This window comes from Manacus candei, unplaced genomic scaffold, assembly GCF_025592945.1.
Source record: "Manacus candei isolate 608988 ecotype Guabito, Panama unplaced genomic scaffold, ASM2559294v1 h1tg000028l, whole genome shotgun sequence".
Classification (NCBI taxonomy): domain Eukaryota; kingdom Metazoa; phylum Chordata; class Aves; order Passeriformes; family Pipridae; genus Manacus; species Manacus candei.
Window position 1 is genome coordinate 21678874 of NW_026138076.1, and position 18528 is coordinate 21697401.

Genomic DNA, 18528 nt, shown 5'->3' on the forward strand with positions numbered 1-18528 from the left:
TTAAAGATGAATTAGTAGGTACTGATGACACAGAGCTGCTTTCTATTGTTTCAGATGTCCAATAAAATGTAGTAAATTCACAAGTAGTTATTCTAATAACACAAGCAAGGTTGTAAGACCATGTGCTTTTGAAAAAAACACATAAAACCCCCATCCCAAACAAATAAATAAGCCCCAGTGCAATGTTTCCAAATCTATCCAAATCTAACTGGAAAGAACATTTATTCATTGGGTCAAATTGTTTTAGCAAATGTTGTCACTTCCACAGAGTTTCAGGGTCCAAACTCAAGGAAAATGTCAACACTCAGCTGAACCATTAGCATGGTGTTTACTGTTCGTGTTCACAGACAGAGTACAGGTATTGAAGAGAGAGTTAGAAAAGTTTTCTTAGAATCATAGAATGTCCTGAGTTGGAAGGGAACGATTAGGATTGATGCCTACCAAGTACTCATTCTGAGGAGCAGATCTGTAGTTGTACCAAGATTTAGTAATGAAAAAAGCATTGAAGTTAAATGGCGTGACTAGGATTTCAAATGCTGAGAAAAACTTTGAATGCTCCGATATATTCCTTGCACCCAGTCTGTACAGCACACTGTCAGGAAACACTATCACCATCTCAATCAATAGATCTTGGAGATCATGGCATGCTTGTTGAGACGGTAGGCTGAGGTTGTAGAATACTGTGAGAGGCTCAGAAACTACGTCTGAGAAAGATAAATGTGCTAAAGAGGATTTGTGAGGATGGAGCAAAAGAAAAGTGACACTGGCCAAAAAAAGAACTGAGACTATAGCACAAAGCAGAAGAGACCTAAAGCTGCGGGGGAAATGGATTGCTCAGAAGTGGTATGAGAATTATGGGAAACAATGATTTACTCAACAAGACACACCAGACATTAGTAACCTACAGAGTAACATGAAAAAGTAGAAGCCAGGGAAAAATTGGCATCAAAGATACACAACAATAGATTATGGCTTCTTTTGCATCACACAGTACATCTTTTACCATGTTTTAGTGTTATAATTCAGATGTCAAATGCCCACTATGTGTATATATATACACATATGTATATATACATATACATGAATTATACACACATACGTTCAGTATAGTTAACACGATCCAGCTCCCATCTGGACTATATTTCCTGAGGGAATGCAAACCAAACAGCCAACTACCTCATCCTCAGCTCAGATCCTGAGGCTGCTGCCTTGTCGGGGTGGGGGAGGGGGGAATGTGGATAGATACACCATCATGTGCACACTCAGACTGGCTGCTGTGCTTCTGGAAGTGACAGGCATGAGAAAGGGGGAAGCATCCTTACAGGGTTGTCTCTCTGAACAAAAATATAGCTAATGTTTCAAGTGAGAACATGTATGCATAAGTGCAGCATAACAGGGAAAGAGGGACACAGCAGAGGCTCAAACTGCTACTGTCAACCTCACAGCACACAGAAGGGAACTCAAAAGAGAATCCAGTCCTTGTCAGAACTGTATAGCTAGACTAGAGCCTTTCCTGGAAAATCAGGCAGGCTTTTGTGGGCTGTGCTTACTGATCAAGCTGCCAGTAAATAAATCATGCAACTTTTAGTGGTCAGTATCAAAAGAGAAACTCAGCCAGAGCAAAGGACACAGAAAGACAGAAAATCGCAACTATTATGAGTGCAAGGGCAAACTGTACTATTTATTAATTTTTCTCCTAAATCTGTTTTATGGCCAGACTCCATAATGAGCTGTATGACAGAACTCAAGATAAAGAAATGCTTTTTAAAGTATATACATAATTTATTAATTTGATATCTCTCTGCTTTCTTCCTTCTCTTCCTTTTAATATCTTGGACTGAAATAACAGAAGTTCCCACTGCAACAGTATGTAGCTGAGCAGGTCACCTAGATACTGTAGATATGTTTAGACAAACTTGTAGACAAAGTTATAAATAAGCCTTGGATACAGCTATTCTCATTTTTGTTCTTCAGCATGTCTCTTTGTTCTCTAAGGATGGAATGAGAGTCTAGTGCCAGAGGAAAGACAAACTGATCTATGATGGGAGCTGACATGCTCCAAAATACTATTTTGGCCTTTAGAGAAGACAAAAGGGGAAAATAAGTATGCAGACTTGTTAGGGGAAGGGATTCTGTTTGTTTTTATGCACTGCTTTTCTAAATCCCCTCCTAAACATTTTCCCAAACTTCCTCAGAACAAAATCTCTAGCCAAAAGCTAAACAATGTTATGACCACTTTGTTAGCAGTTTTATACTTTAATACCTTATACTTTTAGTATCACAAAACTATTGGGACTTCTGAAAGATTCTGTCTTTACTTGATATTTCTCTACCTGTAGATGTAATAGGAACATAAACTGCAAATAGCATTGCATATGTGAAGAACTGGGTCATGAGAAGGGTTTCCTAGGATCTCCTTCCACCGCCCTGGACATGCAGAGCCTTTTGCTGTTGCTTTCATATTTTCTACAACTCCAATTTAAAGTTTTAGTTTCTCATCTTCTGTGTTCCTACCGTAGGGCTCTTTCAGAATCTCACTTCTGTAAGGGTTAAAAAACTACTTCAGATCTCTAGCACAGAGGCATTTGTAATTTGTTCGCTCATCTCTCCCTCTCAGATAGCAGCTAACAGCCAAGGACCCTAGAAAAATATAAATTAAGCAAGCACAATAATCTTCATTACAATCTTCAGTAAAGTCAAAGAGCTCATCGGCTGATACTTACGGAGGCGTCACTCCTTTTGGGAGGCCTAAAGCGTTGACAGAAATGGGTGGCGGCTGGGATGGCAGCATGGAGCTGAGAAAAGCTGCTGGAGACTGGCCGGAATTAGGAAATCTAGGAGTTGGAGACAGGCTGTGGGAAGGTGAAGAAAGTGAAGGAAGAGGAGGGGGTGGAGGAGGTGGAAGTGGAAAGGAATCACACACCGGATATGTTGCGGTTGGACTAAAGACAGGTGGAGGCGGGGGTGGGGGGGATGGAGAAGAAGGAGACCAGGGATATTCCCCTTCTGGAGCAAACTGCTGAGAGAAGGGAGGAACAGGCACTCTGCCAAACTGTTTCTGAGAAGCAGTTGGAGACATAGGAGAAGGAAGACTGGATGTAGACGATCCTGAAGATGGAGTCACATAACCTGAAGCAGGGCTGATGTTCTGAGCAGCAATAAACTGCTTAGGCCGAGCATAGTTAAAAGAGCCAGAAGACTGCATGGTAGGGGAAGTATGAGAGTTAAGAATACTCATTGGCACAGGAGAGGTGATAAACTGGCTGGGCTCAAGCTCCTGGAAGGAGGGGGGAGGAGGAAAGGAAGGAGAAGTGGGAGAGTGCTGCTGATGATCAGGTTGCTGTTGGTGACGATACCACTGGCCACTTTCTTGCTCCAGACGAATTTGGTTCTGTAGCTGCTGTATTTTTTTGGGCCCCCTGTGGGAAGGAAAAATAGACAAAAAGATTATCAGACACGCGTGCTGGTTGGGGAAGAGATAGAAGATCTGCTGATCCATGGTCCAGGAAAATCAAAAGAGTGAAAGTTCAAAGTGTTTACATATGTTGAACAGCCCTATTTCTTCAGAGTTAAAATATTGCTACAAAAGTCCATTTTTTGTCCTCAAGATGGAGGAAAAACTATGTGAATAATAGTATTTAACAGAACCTTCAATTCTTCAAAAAGGTAAATTATATGACAATTTGAAGACACTTACTATATTTTAAAGAATCCATCCAGATTACAGAATAAAAGGTAAAAATACTGAAATTCTTAACAAGGTTTCTTTTTGTTTCTTGAGTATTTCATTCAATGACCCTGTTTCAATAATAAGGCTGAAATATTTCCCCAGTGACAACTTCAGCCATGATTTCTGGTGTAGCCTCTGTGGGCCAATCAGACAGACCTAATTAGGGACATACTTTTAATGAAGTACTTGGAGACAAGGGGCCAATTTCTGTGTTAGAACCATCTGTGTATCTGTAAATGAGCAAAAACTTCTGAAAAACATCTGTGACCTAAGGAAGTGATAAACTGAGTGTCTCCATGTCTTTAGTCCCACTTTTTTCCCAGGCTTTATTTTCAACTGTAGGTCCTGAGATGTATCTTAGTAGATACTCAATACAGTTCTGATGAAATGCTAATTGCAGTACTATCAGCTCAAATGGAAATAAGAATTTCATTAAGAAATGCACATATTTACTAGAAGAAGAATAGAGACTAAAAAAACTAATATGCTGGAGTACTTAAAACTGTTAAGTAAAAATAAAAAAGAAAAAAGCAAAATGTTGAGCAGTGAAGCAAACCAGATCATGCACTGGTTTTTTGTTGTTTTGTTTTGTTTGGTTGGGTTTTTTTGTCCATGATATAGTTGTTTGAATGACATTAAGCTCAAAATTAACTGTGTGGTCTATCATCTGAAAATACATCAGACTGACTTGCTTAAAAATTGTCATCTTCCAGCTGGAAATCATGACTTTATCTCAATACTCCACGTCTACAAAATTTCAGCGTATGCACATATACCTTTTCTGTGTATTTAATATATAAATATTTTATTATATACAAGTGTGTCATTGTTTATGTATAATTTAGGTCATTTAAGCAGAAATTTTAGAAGCAGTCTTAATGCAAGGCGTATGAATGTATGACTGGCACAACAATATAGTTTTGTTGGTAGCAACAAAATTAGAAATGGTAATAACATCATATTTTCCACTTGAAGATTAATTTTGATATTCCAACCATCTACATTTCCCAGAAAATGTTTTCTGACAATAATTCTGCTTATGATCTCATACCAAGGGAGATTGTTTAGATAAGAAAAAGGGGAGAAAGATTGTTTAGGGCAGAAAACTGAAAGATCAGTTATTTACATTTAACAGTTGCCTTTTTTGTTGTTATAAAGATAGCTCAATTCTAGCAACACCTCACCAACAATATATATTTCAGCACTTAAAAGGAAATGACACTTTTATTTTAATTAGATCAGGAACAAGAACATCTACATATTGTGGTTCATTTGTAGATCTTATAGTTCATTTTTTAATGCTGATAATAGAGACTCTAAATCCTTATTAGTTCACCTTTTCACTCCACAGGACACAGGCTAAAACTTCTTCTTTTTTTTCTAAATTACATAAAAGTCTCCTTTCTCTAAATAGGTTAAAACAACAAAATTTTAGTTTCCATCATTATTCAAATTTCTTTGTTGATGACAGAAGCACTTCAGGTCAACTCTGCCTGGACAGAGAAAGTCCTGTGAGATTACTGCTTTTATCTTTTACTTAAGATATTTTCTGTATCTTTAGTCTAAATATCTGAAAACCTACTGTCTAATACCTCTAAAATTACTTACAAATAATACTTATCTTATTTTCCATCATAATCACTCTCAATTTTTTTCTTATTTATTACAGAGAGACTAAGGTAAAAAAAAAGAAAAAAGGGGGACTTTAGCATTGTAAATGGTGTGTTGAATATAGAAGAAACTTAGCTGTCTCCAACACTCCTGTGTTTATCCAACATGTGCTGAAAGCAAGTCAGAGTGTCATGTCTTGAGACCTTTTTACTTTCATTCGCCAAATCACATGGCGATGCACCCGGCCAGCAGCATAACACAAATGCCCATCTATGGCCCTGTCAATGGTACTACTACAGCCCTGCCACTGCACTGCTGCTGCACCCAGCCAGGCAGCAGGAGAGACCAGAGTCAGGGTGTGTCTCTGAAAGGTTGGCAGGCAAACGTGAGGTTGCTCTGCTCTCAAACTAAGCTTGACTTGAGACCACAGGAGTATACATGCCTGTATATCAGGGTTTATTAGCCCAGTACAGTAGTAATACCAGTTGAATAGCTTTTGATCAGCTTAGGGTGCACCTCTTCTTGAAAAATAACATGGAAGCATAATCATTATCACATCAGTTCATGTGGCAAAAAACTACAAAGACCTTCTTAGAGCAAAGTTTCATGCCAGTTGTAAAACTGCACGATCCTTGTCTGCAAAGGAATGTTCTCTACCTCAGAGCTATTCTTTTAACATCAGACACTGCCCTATACTTATCATTTTCTTGAGTAGATGTATCCTATGGATGTGCCATTATGAAGAAGAAAAAAGTAGGAAAGAATATCAATTCACAAGTGTTCCTTTGGAATGACAATGATGGCAGTGGAAGCTCTACACAAGTAGGTCCCTGAAAGATAACCTGCTGCAACAAAGATATTGAGAGCCCAGCAGTCAAAATTATGCAGGGGAATCAGCTCACTATGTTGCTCTCATCAGTAGAGAACAAAGAAAAGAATTAAAAAGAGTTCAGTTTTTTGATGAGATTACAAGAAAAACTAGTCTGATTGTAATTACATCCTCTTTCCAATTAGCTGAAATGTGTTTTGTAATCCCAGTATTTTAAAGAGCACACATGTTTCAGGGAAGACATTAAGATTTTTTAAACAATAGAGAATAAACTTTTTTCTCATGTGGAATTTTTTGTTTTGCCAAATAATTAATCATAACAATATAAGAATGAACATTTAAAAGTAATTTTTTAGAAAATTTAATTAATAAATGGTAAAGGTAATTTAAAAAAAAATCATAACTAGGGTAAAGTGAACATTGAGAAATTTCAGGAACCAAAAAACACGTCTAATAGTACATAAATATTTTCAAAAGTTCTGCTTCAGTATTTGATTTTTTTTCCAATACCAGATATTCTTAACCAAGGTATTTATATACATTTTCAGATGTTCTAATAGGTATGCTAAAGTAGTTAAAAAATGCAAACAGTAAAGCAGTAATATTTTAATGAAAGCAGACATTAGTTACTACAGAAGTGAGGTTTCTGGCACACATTGCCTGTGAGAACAGCTTCAGGCACAGGTTTGGTTCTGGGCACTCGGAACCTGCTCAGTAAGGTGGTGACTTTCAGAGCTAAATGCTAGCAAGAAACATTTGAAAACAGATGTTGAAAGGGAAGACTAGAGGCATGAGACATTCTGTTACATAGTGGGCAACTATGTGTGCCAATACATACAGCATAGTTTAATAGTTACTCAAGAATTCATATACTAAGGTATGCACTTGGTTTAAATTATAACAGGCTGTTTTATCTTTTTATCCCATTTTCATAATGCTTTTTCATCCTGATACCTTCTTTGTGTCACATTGTTTTGAAAATTGATAGAGCAGTCTGTGACTTCGAGGAGTAAATTGGTAACAACCACCATCAAGAACTGTGATTTCAAGTGCCTGGACACAGTGGAATGGAGGAGGGTACATAGGTAGATGGTTGTACATCTCGCAAAGTCTCAACAGGAAATGTCTCTGCCAGGAAACTGGCAGAGGACAGTACAGCAGATGGCGATTTGGGGGATGTAATTCATCTTTCATACTTAAGTTCTCTGCTAGGCTTATTCACATGGTCCCGGTCTTAGGATAGGTACCAGCTTTACTTCTATCTTACATGCCTGGGTTTGTGAAGAGCATAAAAAATTATTTAGAGAAACAATGTCCCTCTTCTGGGAAGCACCCTACTACCTGCAGTTTAATCATCAACTCTGTGTACCTTTTAAACACCAAAGTTCATATACAAGTCCTTCTATCCTGGCTAACTCTCTTGAGATGGAAAGTTCTCCAAAGGTAGGGAAATGCTATCCAAGCCTTGAAAGAATCTTGGTACACAGAATGAACCCTATTGAGGTAGTGTCCACCACAAAGTATGTAAGTACATTGAAATTTAGTTAGTGTTTTACAACACAATGTACAAAGTAAATTGAAATAAATGCCTGCAAGTAAAGAACCAAGATTAAGTGGTTTTTTCTGTGTTATAACTTTTGGAAATTCCTGATTTTGTCCCTCATGATCTTAAAAAAAGAAAAGGAGCAAATGGAAAACAGTCAAAGAAAAGCAATTTTTGTCTGAAAGACTCATATTTATCTCAGCTATGAAAGAATAATGAGCTCACTTCTGTCTCAAGTTATTCCTGGGCAAAAGCAGACTGGTCTCTTCACAATACCAGTGACCTGCCCTTTGAGAAACAGACGGTGCAGTTTTACAGCAGTATACAAAATATACCTCTGAAATGAAAATACGGGAATATTTTAAATAAAAATAATCAGAATTAAGCACAACTTTAAAAGCTTGAGCTAGTTTTCTAAATTGAGATTGTATTTTTATTTTGGGGTAACAACTACTCGTCTCCATGAAATCTACCTTCCAATAAAGTTCTAGCTTCTAACTCAGTGCTACTGCTTTGAGTAGCTACTGCAGAATCATACCAGAGCTCTACTAAAAAGGAAATAGTCACCATCACGCTGCATTAAAGGGCAAGGGCTGTTCTCACTGACTTCCATGTCAGCAAGTATCTATGTAGAGATGTATTCTTTTATATGTGTACATTTAGGTATATTCATACCCATACTTTGTCTTATAGTATACTTATATGATAAAACCAAGGATGAAATTTTTTCAAAATTTATTAATTTATTAAAATTTGAATGTATCACATACATCTCTTTAGCTGCTTGGCAGCCCAACTGGGTAGATGGTAGGCAGAGAAGGAATGGAGAACTAGAAGTGGTGGGAGCTTCGGAGCTGCTGAGCTTTCATCACTGGATAAGACTCACAGTGCTTCTGCATCTGTGGCTCCTAGGCAGCTGGCAGGGCAGACTTGCCAGGTAGCTGTTAAGGTAGCTCCTAAAGACACTATGTAATTTGCTTTCTACAACCACAAGATTTTTATTTTGCTGATGTACATGGTACTGTTGAAAATTAGTAATTTTCTAAAGTACTTCTGAAAGTTACTATTTATGAAATTAAATGTACATGCCAACTTATCCAAAATCTGACAGTAATCACCAATACCTGGAATTCTACTTTTGACAAAATTCCTAATATAATGTAAAGTTTTCCACCAGACTTAGCAATGACTGAGAGTTGGTAAAATGAAAAAAAACCCCAACCCTAACTTTATCTAACAGTTAATTGATTAGCAGCTGTACAGAAAATAAATACTCAGAATACAAAAGTAACTCCAACTAAACTGTTCACTGAAGGAACACTTACTTATTTTTAGAAATGCTGAAAATCTACAATTATGTCAAGGCAAGAAGGTGAAGTAGAGGGAGAACAGTTGCCTTTTTAACAAAAACTGCAATGTATTCAACACACAGACAGCCTTCAGGCTGTATCTATACAAATATGTTTACTTAAGCATTAGATTTCCTGTTGCTGAACAATCCCTTATATTGTGAGGAAAAAAAATGTGGACTGTTTTAAATGCTGTAAGGGTTCAGATTTATGCAAGATGAATTATCAGTTAAAATAAAAACGGGGGGAACGGGGGGAAGGGAGATATGGAGGGGACAGAATGGAGGGAATGACAACGACAACACACAAAACCCAGCATCAGTTTGGATTCTACCCCAAAAGTATTCATAGGTATGTTTTGTCTATACTAACAGATTACGGGGGGATGCAGATTGTCACTACAATTTAAACCTCATGCTGAATAAGTGGAGAGCTATAACTAGGAACAATCTCCACCAGCTGCAACATTTTAACATTTTTATTACTTTCCCTTCAAAGCGTAACAATTTGAAAATGCAGATTCACAAGAAATAACATTTCCCATATTTCAGGTTAACAAACAGGAGCATTTATAATCGGTTTCACTGTAACCTAACACACTCTCAGGAAAAGCAGTATGGTGCAAGAGCTAAGACAGGCACTGTGTTATGAGCACACTGTGAAACTGAGCTTAACTTTTCATCTGAGAAACTTCATACACACTGCATGCAAAACCATCTGCATTGTTTGTGAACTCTCTTGTAAGGAAGTCCTGCTGTAATTTGGCTGTTAAAAACTTTTCTGTCTATCCTAAAAAGTGGCAGTTGTAGCTGTGCCCATTTTCCACTATGGTTTGATTATCTGTCAGAGGCATCAAGGTAATTTCTGCACTAAGGAAACAAACAGTAGAGATAGTGCCAGTATTCAGCAAACACAAGCAGTTCTTTTGAAGACAGGAACCATTTTTCACCCCTCAATACCACTGCAGGGACATTTTTCAAAACATGCACCAGCGAGATAACACATTTAACACACATTTAGCTTGGGTACAGAAAGAGAGGAAATTGTGCTGTTATGCACATTCATTGTTCCCAAAAGTCATAAAGATACAACACAGCTTTAGTAAAAAAGCCAAACTTCATATCTCTGGTAGGGTTAGATCATAAGAATTAGTCTGGTAGTCAAAAATCTGTCTGGGTTGGTAATTCAATAGTGTTGCATAACTAGTGCACAGACTATCCAGTGATAGATATAACAGTTAAAAAATTACACAGGTAACAAGTTTTGCTGATACAGGAAGTAAAAAACACTATATTATTAAAAGGTAAACTGTAACAAGGCATTAATAACAACACAGCTTTCAATTTGCAGCTGAATTGGCCCGAAGTGTAGGAAACCGTTACTCAGAACGCAGGAATGAACTAGCCTGCAAATGGAAAAATAGGTCTTCTGCCTCTGCTCATGCTATACCATGTGGAAGATTATGTTCTGTGCTCATTGGTATATATTCAAAGAAAATATGGAAAGAAAAAAATATTTATCAAAGCATGAAAAACTGCACTAGCCTAAAACCAGAAGTGAAGAAAAAGATGTAGTATAATACAGTTTCTCAGACCTGCCACTGGAACAACACATGCACAGTTGTCTTTTTTATTTACATATGTGCTTTAAATTTAATGTATTTGATTAATACAATGCTCACATTTCATCTATCACCAACCAACAAAGTTAGGAGATTTGCTTACTTTTATGCCTACTCATCAACTACTACAGTGGACCTTCATGTTTTCAATATTAATATTCCAGTATCTGTCAGGTGTCTGTTCTTTGGGTCACACATAAAGATGACTGCTTTGTACTATTGAGATAGATACTTTTGTAAGGAAGAATGGACATCATATTAAAGAAAAATAGAGTAGCCACTGGATGCCCTGACATTAAAGGGAGCAGATAATTGCTCTCAATGTATTTTTAGAAAAATTAAAATTTTGACTATGTTTTAAAAATATTCTAAGAAATGAAGGTAGCTTTAGAGACTAAATTCCAGGTCCTTTCACCAGTTATTCTTATTCTCAAATACTTCTGACAGTTAAGCGGGTCACTGGCCTATGTAAATCTGAGATATTACCAGCTGACACATCAGTAGTCTGTTACTGAAACTCCCTGGAGGTATTCTATTCTTAAACTACCATATGAAAAGGAACCACAGAAAAGTAAATAAATACATAATATTCATAGGAAATACTTGTATACTTCTGAGATTCTCCTACTACAACAATATGACAGATTTACTTTAGTTGTCAGCCCCATCCGAATGCCATAAAGGTTTAGTGTTATACCATTCTTGCTGAAGTCCTTCTGTATATACAAAAATACCCCCCCCGACAACATATACTAACTTTTACGGAAGAAGGAGAAGCACCAGGAGGTAAGAGCAACTGTTAAAGACAGTAATAATATTTCAGCCAGGTTCTCAGGAGCTGAAAATAACATTACAGCATTGCTTACTACTTTTGTGACATTTATTCAACCAATACAATCCTAACACAATTACATCTTAGGCTTGATCTAGTGCAGGATGCTATATTCCTGTCATGCAGTCCAGGTTGGTAATCATAATGAAAGTTATGGCAGTGTGGCAGATGTACCTTATGTCAGCTATTGCATTTAGAAGACCTAAAAGAACTTTTTATAGACTTGGCTATAACAGGAGACATAACTTTATCTTTGCATGTAGACTGATAATATCTTTTCTTTAAATTGTATTTTTTTCTTATCAGCAACTCACATGAATTTCAAAGATAGCTGCCTAATGAATACTTTTGTGACATATTTTGTATCAAGATAGAGATCTCTATTCATCTTGCTGGGCGAATTTTGAAAATAAAATAATTTATAGGGCACTGTCACTGGTTATCTAGCCAGACATAGTTCAGAAGTGTGAGTTTGGGGGTTAGATTTTTTGTTTGTTTGTTTTTAAAGGGCTTCTTCCCCAAAATATAAAAGAGTCAAGAAAAATGATGACACTCAAAATGTTGCTAAAGCACCTTCAGATATGAAGAGCTACTGCTTATTACAAGGGCATAATAAACATAAATATAATGAAGATGACTTAGGCAAATCCTAACGACCAAGTAGACCTGCAGCCTTACTCCATGACTATATTCTGCACTGCACTGTAATTTCCCCATTGCTTGGTTAAGAAAAAATTAAAACCTATCAGCAGAATTACTAAGCAAACACAAAATCTATCTAACTACTCAGATGTCACTGCAGTCAAAACACCTTTTTAAATAGTCAGAGTATATTATGCTCCTAAACAGATTGAACAGACCTGACCAGAACAAATGACATTCCCTGTCATCACAAAGAGAAACACTATATACTGAAATTACACAAGTTTGGATGCAGACATAGAACCTGAATTAGCTTCTTGTGATGGCAACACATCATTTTAAATAGAATTTCCTTGGTAAATAGATGTAGTGATTTAACAAGAAGAATTTAATTCTTTTAAAAACTGTTAGCTAAATGTACAGTACATTTTTCTGGAAAGCTTAAATGGAACACCTTATGTATAAATGGCAGAGCAAATAATTTCTCTTCTACTTTTGAGTGAAAATACGTTCCATAAAGATGATTCACTTCAGGTAATATATGTTTTACTATATCAAGCAACCTTGAGTATGGAAGACATCCCTGATAAAAGATGAACCTTAAGTGATATATAATCACATAAAAAAGAAGGAATCATACAGTGTGACTGTAAACACTTATTATGAGCAAATGCTGTACCAGTGAGTCTGAATAGTTCATCCTTTCTGTAAAACTGTTTTGAATCTTGCTTAGCTCTCGATGAAAGCGGTAAGCCTTCTTTCCCAGAGAAAACAAGAGGAAGGGCCATATTTCATTTTTCCCAAATAAAATAGTGACCAACATAGTGACTGGACAAAAAAAAAGGAACCTCAGAGACTGGCACTTCTTCTAAGAGGACAGTAAGGACATAACTGTGTTTGGGCTTTAGCTTGGATCAGAAATGTACTTTTGAAGCAAATTTCCAACTGTTTCCCACTTGCTTGTTCTCCAGTTTGCATCCATGACCAGCCTCTCAAGAACATGAGCTGTCCGGTGAAATGAACTAACAAACTTGAGCGACCAAGGGCCTTCAACCCCTGGGAACAGACTAGAGCAAGTCCAAAGTGAAAAATCAAACATCAAGCCAGTGACCCTGAAATGTATAGTGTACATCATGTTTTTTCACTCTACCGAGCCGCCCTTGTTTTTCTGTACCACTTGCTAATGTAGGCAATACACACAGAGTAGATGTATAAACTGCCATGAGGAGTCTAGCTAAATCATACAATCAAGAGGCTTTTAAAAAGAAGTGTGCATACCACAGGACATTCTGGTTTTATATATTGTGGGTCAACTTCTGGTAAGTCAAACACCTCTCTTTCTAAACAAATATGCTGGAAATTAATTTTTTTGATTTATAGGATTTTCTTTATGGGATTTCTTCACACTTTCAAAGTAAAATATACAAATGTGTAATATATATTAAAAATAGGGTATGTTGCATATTATTCAACATTTACATATTAGGAGACAATGTATTGACCTATCCTTGTCAACAATTGTACTATTTCTATGTTGTAGTACAGTTTTTACTATTTGACTGCTTGAGCTGACCTCCAGAAATCAGTTAATTCCACTCCACCCATTTGCCCTGCAGTAAAAACCTCCCAGACAAAACAAAGGTGTCTTTTTTGCCTTCAGTTTGATCACGGAGTTGTTTGTAAAAAGCTAGTTACAAAAGAAAATGTATGTCTCAGAATTTAAACCCATTTTTTCTGACAATTGTGAAGGAAGATTCTCTTTTTATGGACTCATTATTTTGATGATTCATGCACCTTCTCAGCCCAGAGCTGACTCTTGGAGAAAGAATATTAGAGACAGCACTTGTCTGACTTAAGGGTCCCAAGTTATATTTTCCCATATTTATTAAGATTAGATTTATGTTAAAATGAACATTCCAGAATGGATGTCAAGAAGACCGGTTTACCTATTCCTAGAGTAAAGTCAGTTTTGTTTATCTTGGCCAACAGCAGTTTGTTTTGTTCTTATTGTTCCTATTGAAAAAGGTTTTTACATTGAATTGTTAGTAGTGTGCACTTTATCCCTGCCTGCGTTCCCTGCCCATGGCAGGATGATTGGAACTAGATGTTCTTAAGGGCCCTTCCAACCCAAACTGTTATATAATTCTATATATAATTTCTTTTCTTAACATAACTGGAGTACTTAGATTACATCTGGAAACTACTGGTAAATCACTGTCAGTAAATTGAAATTAAAAAAAAATAATCCATGCATTGTTTTCATTATTGGAAGTGCTACTAAGATGAAAAGTAGCAATATATATCTTTCACACTGAAATCAACATTAACTGTGTATAAAACCTTCTCTTCAAGCATCACAACAGCTTGGACTGCAAGGTATCCTTTACCTCACAAGCAGCTGGGATAGAAAAAAGAAAATTCAGGCTGTGCTTTAATAAACAACCAATAGTTCCATATCAAAAATGTAATTTTGGACTTGTAGATTACTTCAAAGACAGAGGGATATTGACAATACCAAAACTGGTAGCACTAGAGTCAGCATCAGTGCGGATCATACAGCTCTTCCTGCATGAACCATGAATTTCCACATGATCCTATGCACTGCTCCTCTCAGCAATACTATAATGCTAGTCTGTCTTTAATTTTTCTTCTTGCTGACCTCCCTCTCTCTAACTTCTTTCTCCTCATCTGTCTCCCTCTTCCCTTGGGCTATCGCCAGCTCTTCAGCACTCCTCGTGAGCTTCAGAAGACCTACCTAAGGTGTATGGATACCAAAATTCATTACTTTATTTTCTACCTCATTTCATTTGCTAGCTTCTCTAGAAAAGCTTACTTAGTTCTCTGGAAAACACTGGCCTAAAATACCCTTCTCTACTACAGTTTTCTACAGTGAACACAAGGATAATTATTCTAGGTGTTAGAACCTGCATGACCCTTGTGTCTCTGGATCAGGTTACTTAAACTACTCTGTAGTCACAGTTAAAATTTACACAGTACATTGATCCTTTTTCTTATCCGAAAGATCCTCCTATTCCTATTCTCCTTTAGGGAGAAACATCAAACACAGCACTGAGCAAAAGTTTGCACAATAACAAAAGCATTTGGATGATTTGAGGTCAGCTAATTTATTAGACTATTCATACAAAATATGATAATAATTTACTGCAGAAAAATGAATAATTAAATGAAAGTTAAAAAGTTAGAGACACCAGAGAGCTTTTAAAAAATTTTGTCAAAAAGGTACAAAATAAGGCAAAGACATTTAAGTTCTCCAACTGGTTGTGCCATACATCAGGGAAAGTGAGAACCCAGATTTGCAGAAAGACTTTGCTGCTTAGTATTTTTGTTTGGACGAAGATGAATTCATTTCCCTATAGTCATCCTCTTTCTCATGCCAAGACTAAAGAGCCCATGCACTTAGACTTACCACATTAATTACATTCTCATGCCCTAAAGGCAATGTTGTCTGAAGCTGTCCATTTTTCAGTCATTTCATAAACCTTCAGAGACTGCAGTTTTCCAAATGAATTTCAAGACTTCAATATTAAAGTTACTTAAATAATCAGTTTAAAAAATGGGGAAACAAATTTTGCTAAGCAAGAATTGATAGCACAGAATTCTTGCTGTACCCTGTCCAGGCAATACTTCACAGATTAGTTACGTCTGATCTTCTACACTAGGGAGAATATTTGCCCTCAAGAGCCTAATACTAGAAATGGCATTTCATGATCCAAGGCTCTTTGGGTTCTTTTTAAATTCGTCTAATGTTTAAAATCTGATATTTGAAATTATGAGGAATCTGTAAGGCAAAAGGCCCAGCTTCACATACTTCATAATTGCAGGAAATGTTTTTCGACCCTTAGTTAACTCAAAATTTTTTCTCATGATTTTTCTCAGCATGATCTACTTCCCTAATGAATCACTCAGAATGAATGAAAAAAGATCTGCAGACTTGGAAATAGCAACAGAATCTCGCAATCATTTTCTATAATACATAAACATAGCTTTATATTTCCAGAAGAAGCTCCAGATGTGTAAAACAGTAATACTTGATTTGTGATAGGACTAAAAGATCATTTGCCTTTTTCTTCTGGCCTTACAGCACTTCAGTTTGATGTCATGTTGCTCTAATTCTTCTAGCCAAAAGGAGATACATAGGAAAATGCTCTCATCATCTCCTCTTTGGCATCTCACTTACATTATTAGTAGTACAGCCCCCTAGAGAATCAGTGAAACCTCCAGAGTGCAGTTCAGAATGTGTAAATTAGATGCTAAATGTCAGAAAGTATGAAGACTCTCTTAAAGAAGTGTCTTCAGAAGTTATCCAAATAAACCATAGGCTTCAAAATGAAGACAGGCTACTCAGATTTGAGTAGAAAATACATAAAATGTTCAACGCATCCTCAGTAATGCAGATAAAAATGACACTACCCAAAAATTCTCTCCCCCACCCACGACTTGGTAGCTCATGAGACAACTGAAGAACTGATAATACATCACATGGTTTCACAGTTATGCTTGAGTTAACATTTAATTTAATAATTTTAAAATACCAGGTTTTTTTCTCATATGCATTATGCAGCTGGCTAGTATGACAGCTCTTATTTATCAGCAGTTAACAAATGTACTCAGCTACTCCTGATGGGGAATATTCTTTTAGGTGGAATTAGTATCAGGGAGGATCCATAGTTCCAACACTACCACACCCAGCTAGTGTCACTATGTAGGAGTAGAATTAATAGAAAAGGTCAAATTGTTTAACAGCATTATGAAGTAACATTGTTAGAGTCAGGAAGAAATCTTGTGATTATTTATCAACACCATCAGCTGTAGAACAAAGAGTTGAACATAAGCCAGGCAAAAAAATTCTACTCTTTGAAAAGGAGACTCATTTACTCATTTAAAAAGCAGTCCTAAAAAATTCAGAGAAGGCAATCAACAAAAGATATGCCAAGGTGATTTTAAACATCACCAAAAAAAGCACACAGTATCCCACTGTATTGTGTATGAAGATGAATGTAAATATTTCAGACAAGAAGATCAGACCAGAGCAGGTATGGCAAGATTGGCTTTAGTCACATCTGCACTGCTTAGACTGAAAAGACTCAGACTAATGTAATTAACTTCCTTGTACTTTATGTTCCTTACACAATCAGAAAAATACTTCAATTAAAATGTTAAACAATGCTTTTCAGCACAGAAATACATATCTTGCAAGTATAAATGTTAAAAGATACCCTAGAGTCTTTCTATGCATCAGAAACAAATCTAGCATTTATTTTTCCCAAGTTCAACCTGTTTTATTTCAATAAGATGCACCTAAATCTTTTTATAATTATTTCCATTGCATATAAACATAATATCCTGGTATTAGTAAATTAACCTGGCTAAATATAGCAAGGAGCACTCATGTTTTATGGGGCATTTTCTTTGGTATGCAGCTAATATAAATAAAATGAGTAGAGAGAAGTTGGCAGTGTTCCACTGACATTACATCACTTTTCCTTAATAGGAAACCTCTCTGCAACTTAACATCTTGCTTTAAACACTCAGAAGTGTCCACAAAGTCTTCAGTGAGGATCATCATATAAGGCCAGCAGTTAGCTGCAAAGAACTGGATCTCCCAGTACAACACTGAAAAGAGAACCTCTAGTGAAAACCACCTTTAAAATTGTCATCAACTACAGAACAAGGGAGTTGCATAGTCTCTGAGAAGATATGTGTAAAATGCACATGATTCTAGTAAAAAGGAAAGGATAAAGTTTTAATTCCTGTAACGTTAGTTCTGTAGACTTGGGAGTTCCTCTAGAAACCCTAGAAAGAAACAAATTAGAAGGAGAGGTCTAATCCAGCATATATAAACAGGAGAGAGACACAAGCATCTACCAGTTTCATTTACTGCTTACTCTTTGTATTCCTGAAAAAGACAAAGCCTCTGTTTTGTAGTACCATCATTATGGTCCCTTGTGTTGAGCATGACATTATTTTGAAGAAATTAGTTAATTATTGTAAAATATTATATGCTATTCATTTACTAAGAGACAGATGTTGCCACCATATCAGTTGAGCTTTTCACCAAAAACACTAGGACTCCTTGACTGCACACGATAAAAATAAATTATATGTGCAGCAAAACCCATTGGACCTACAAGGTTCGCCTGAGAAAAAAACAGTCCTTGCACTCAGTTTTTCACATCTATTACTGAGATTGCTAGTCTTTATTGTGTTGTATATTGAGAGACAAAAAGCAATCACATAGTACAGAGAAATTTATGCTCATGCTGTAATTAATGTAAACATAAATTCTAGTTATTGTATTTCTAGTGCAAAATTGCTAAGCAATAATCCAATTCCTGTTTCAAGTCTGCATG

At 36.4% G+C, this 18528-nt stretch overlaps 1 protein-coding gene across 8 annotated transcripts in view; it reads right to left on the bottom strand.

Moving 5' to 3' along the window:
* PALLD (palladin, cytoskeletal associated protein) overlaps positions 1–18528 on the bottom strand; it is a 201944-nt gene that overhangs the window by 33532 nt on the left and 149884 nt on the right. For 6 of the 8 annotated variants that reach the window (XM_051790144.1, XM_051790145.1, XM_051790143.1 and 3 more), the window contains one exon: positions 2724–3419. The exons of the other annotated variants lie outside the window; for them this stretch is intronic. In XM_051790144.1, the coding sequence (XP_051646104.1) occupies positions 2724–3419 (696 nt within the window). The remainder of the gene's footprint in view (positions 1–2723; positions 3420–18528) is intronic. 8 annotated transcript variants of the gene reach the window in all.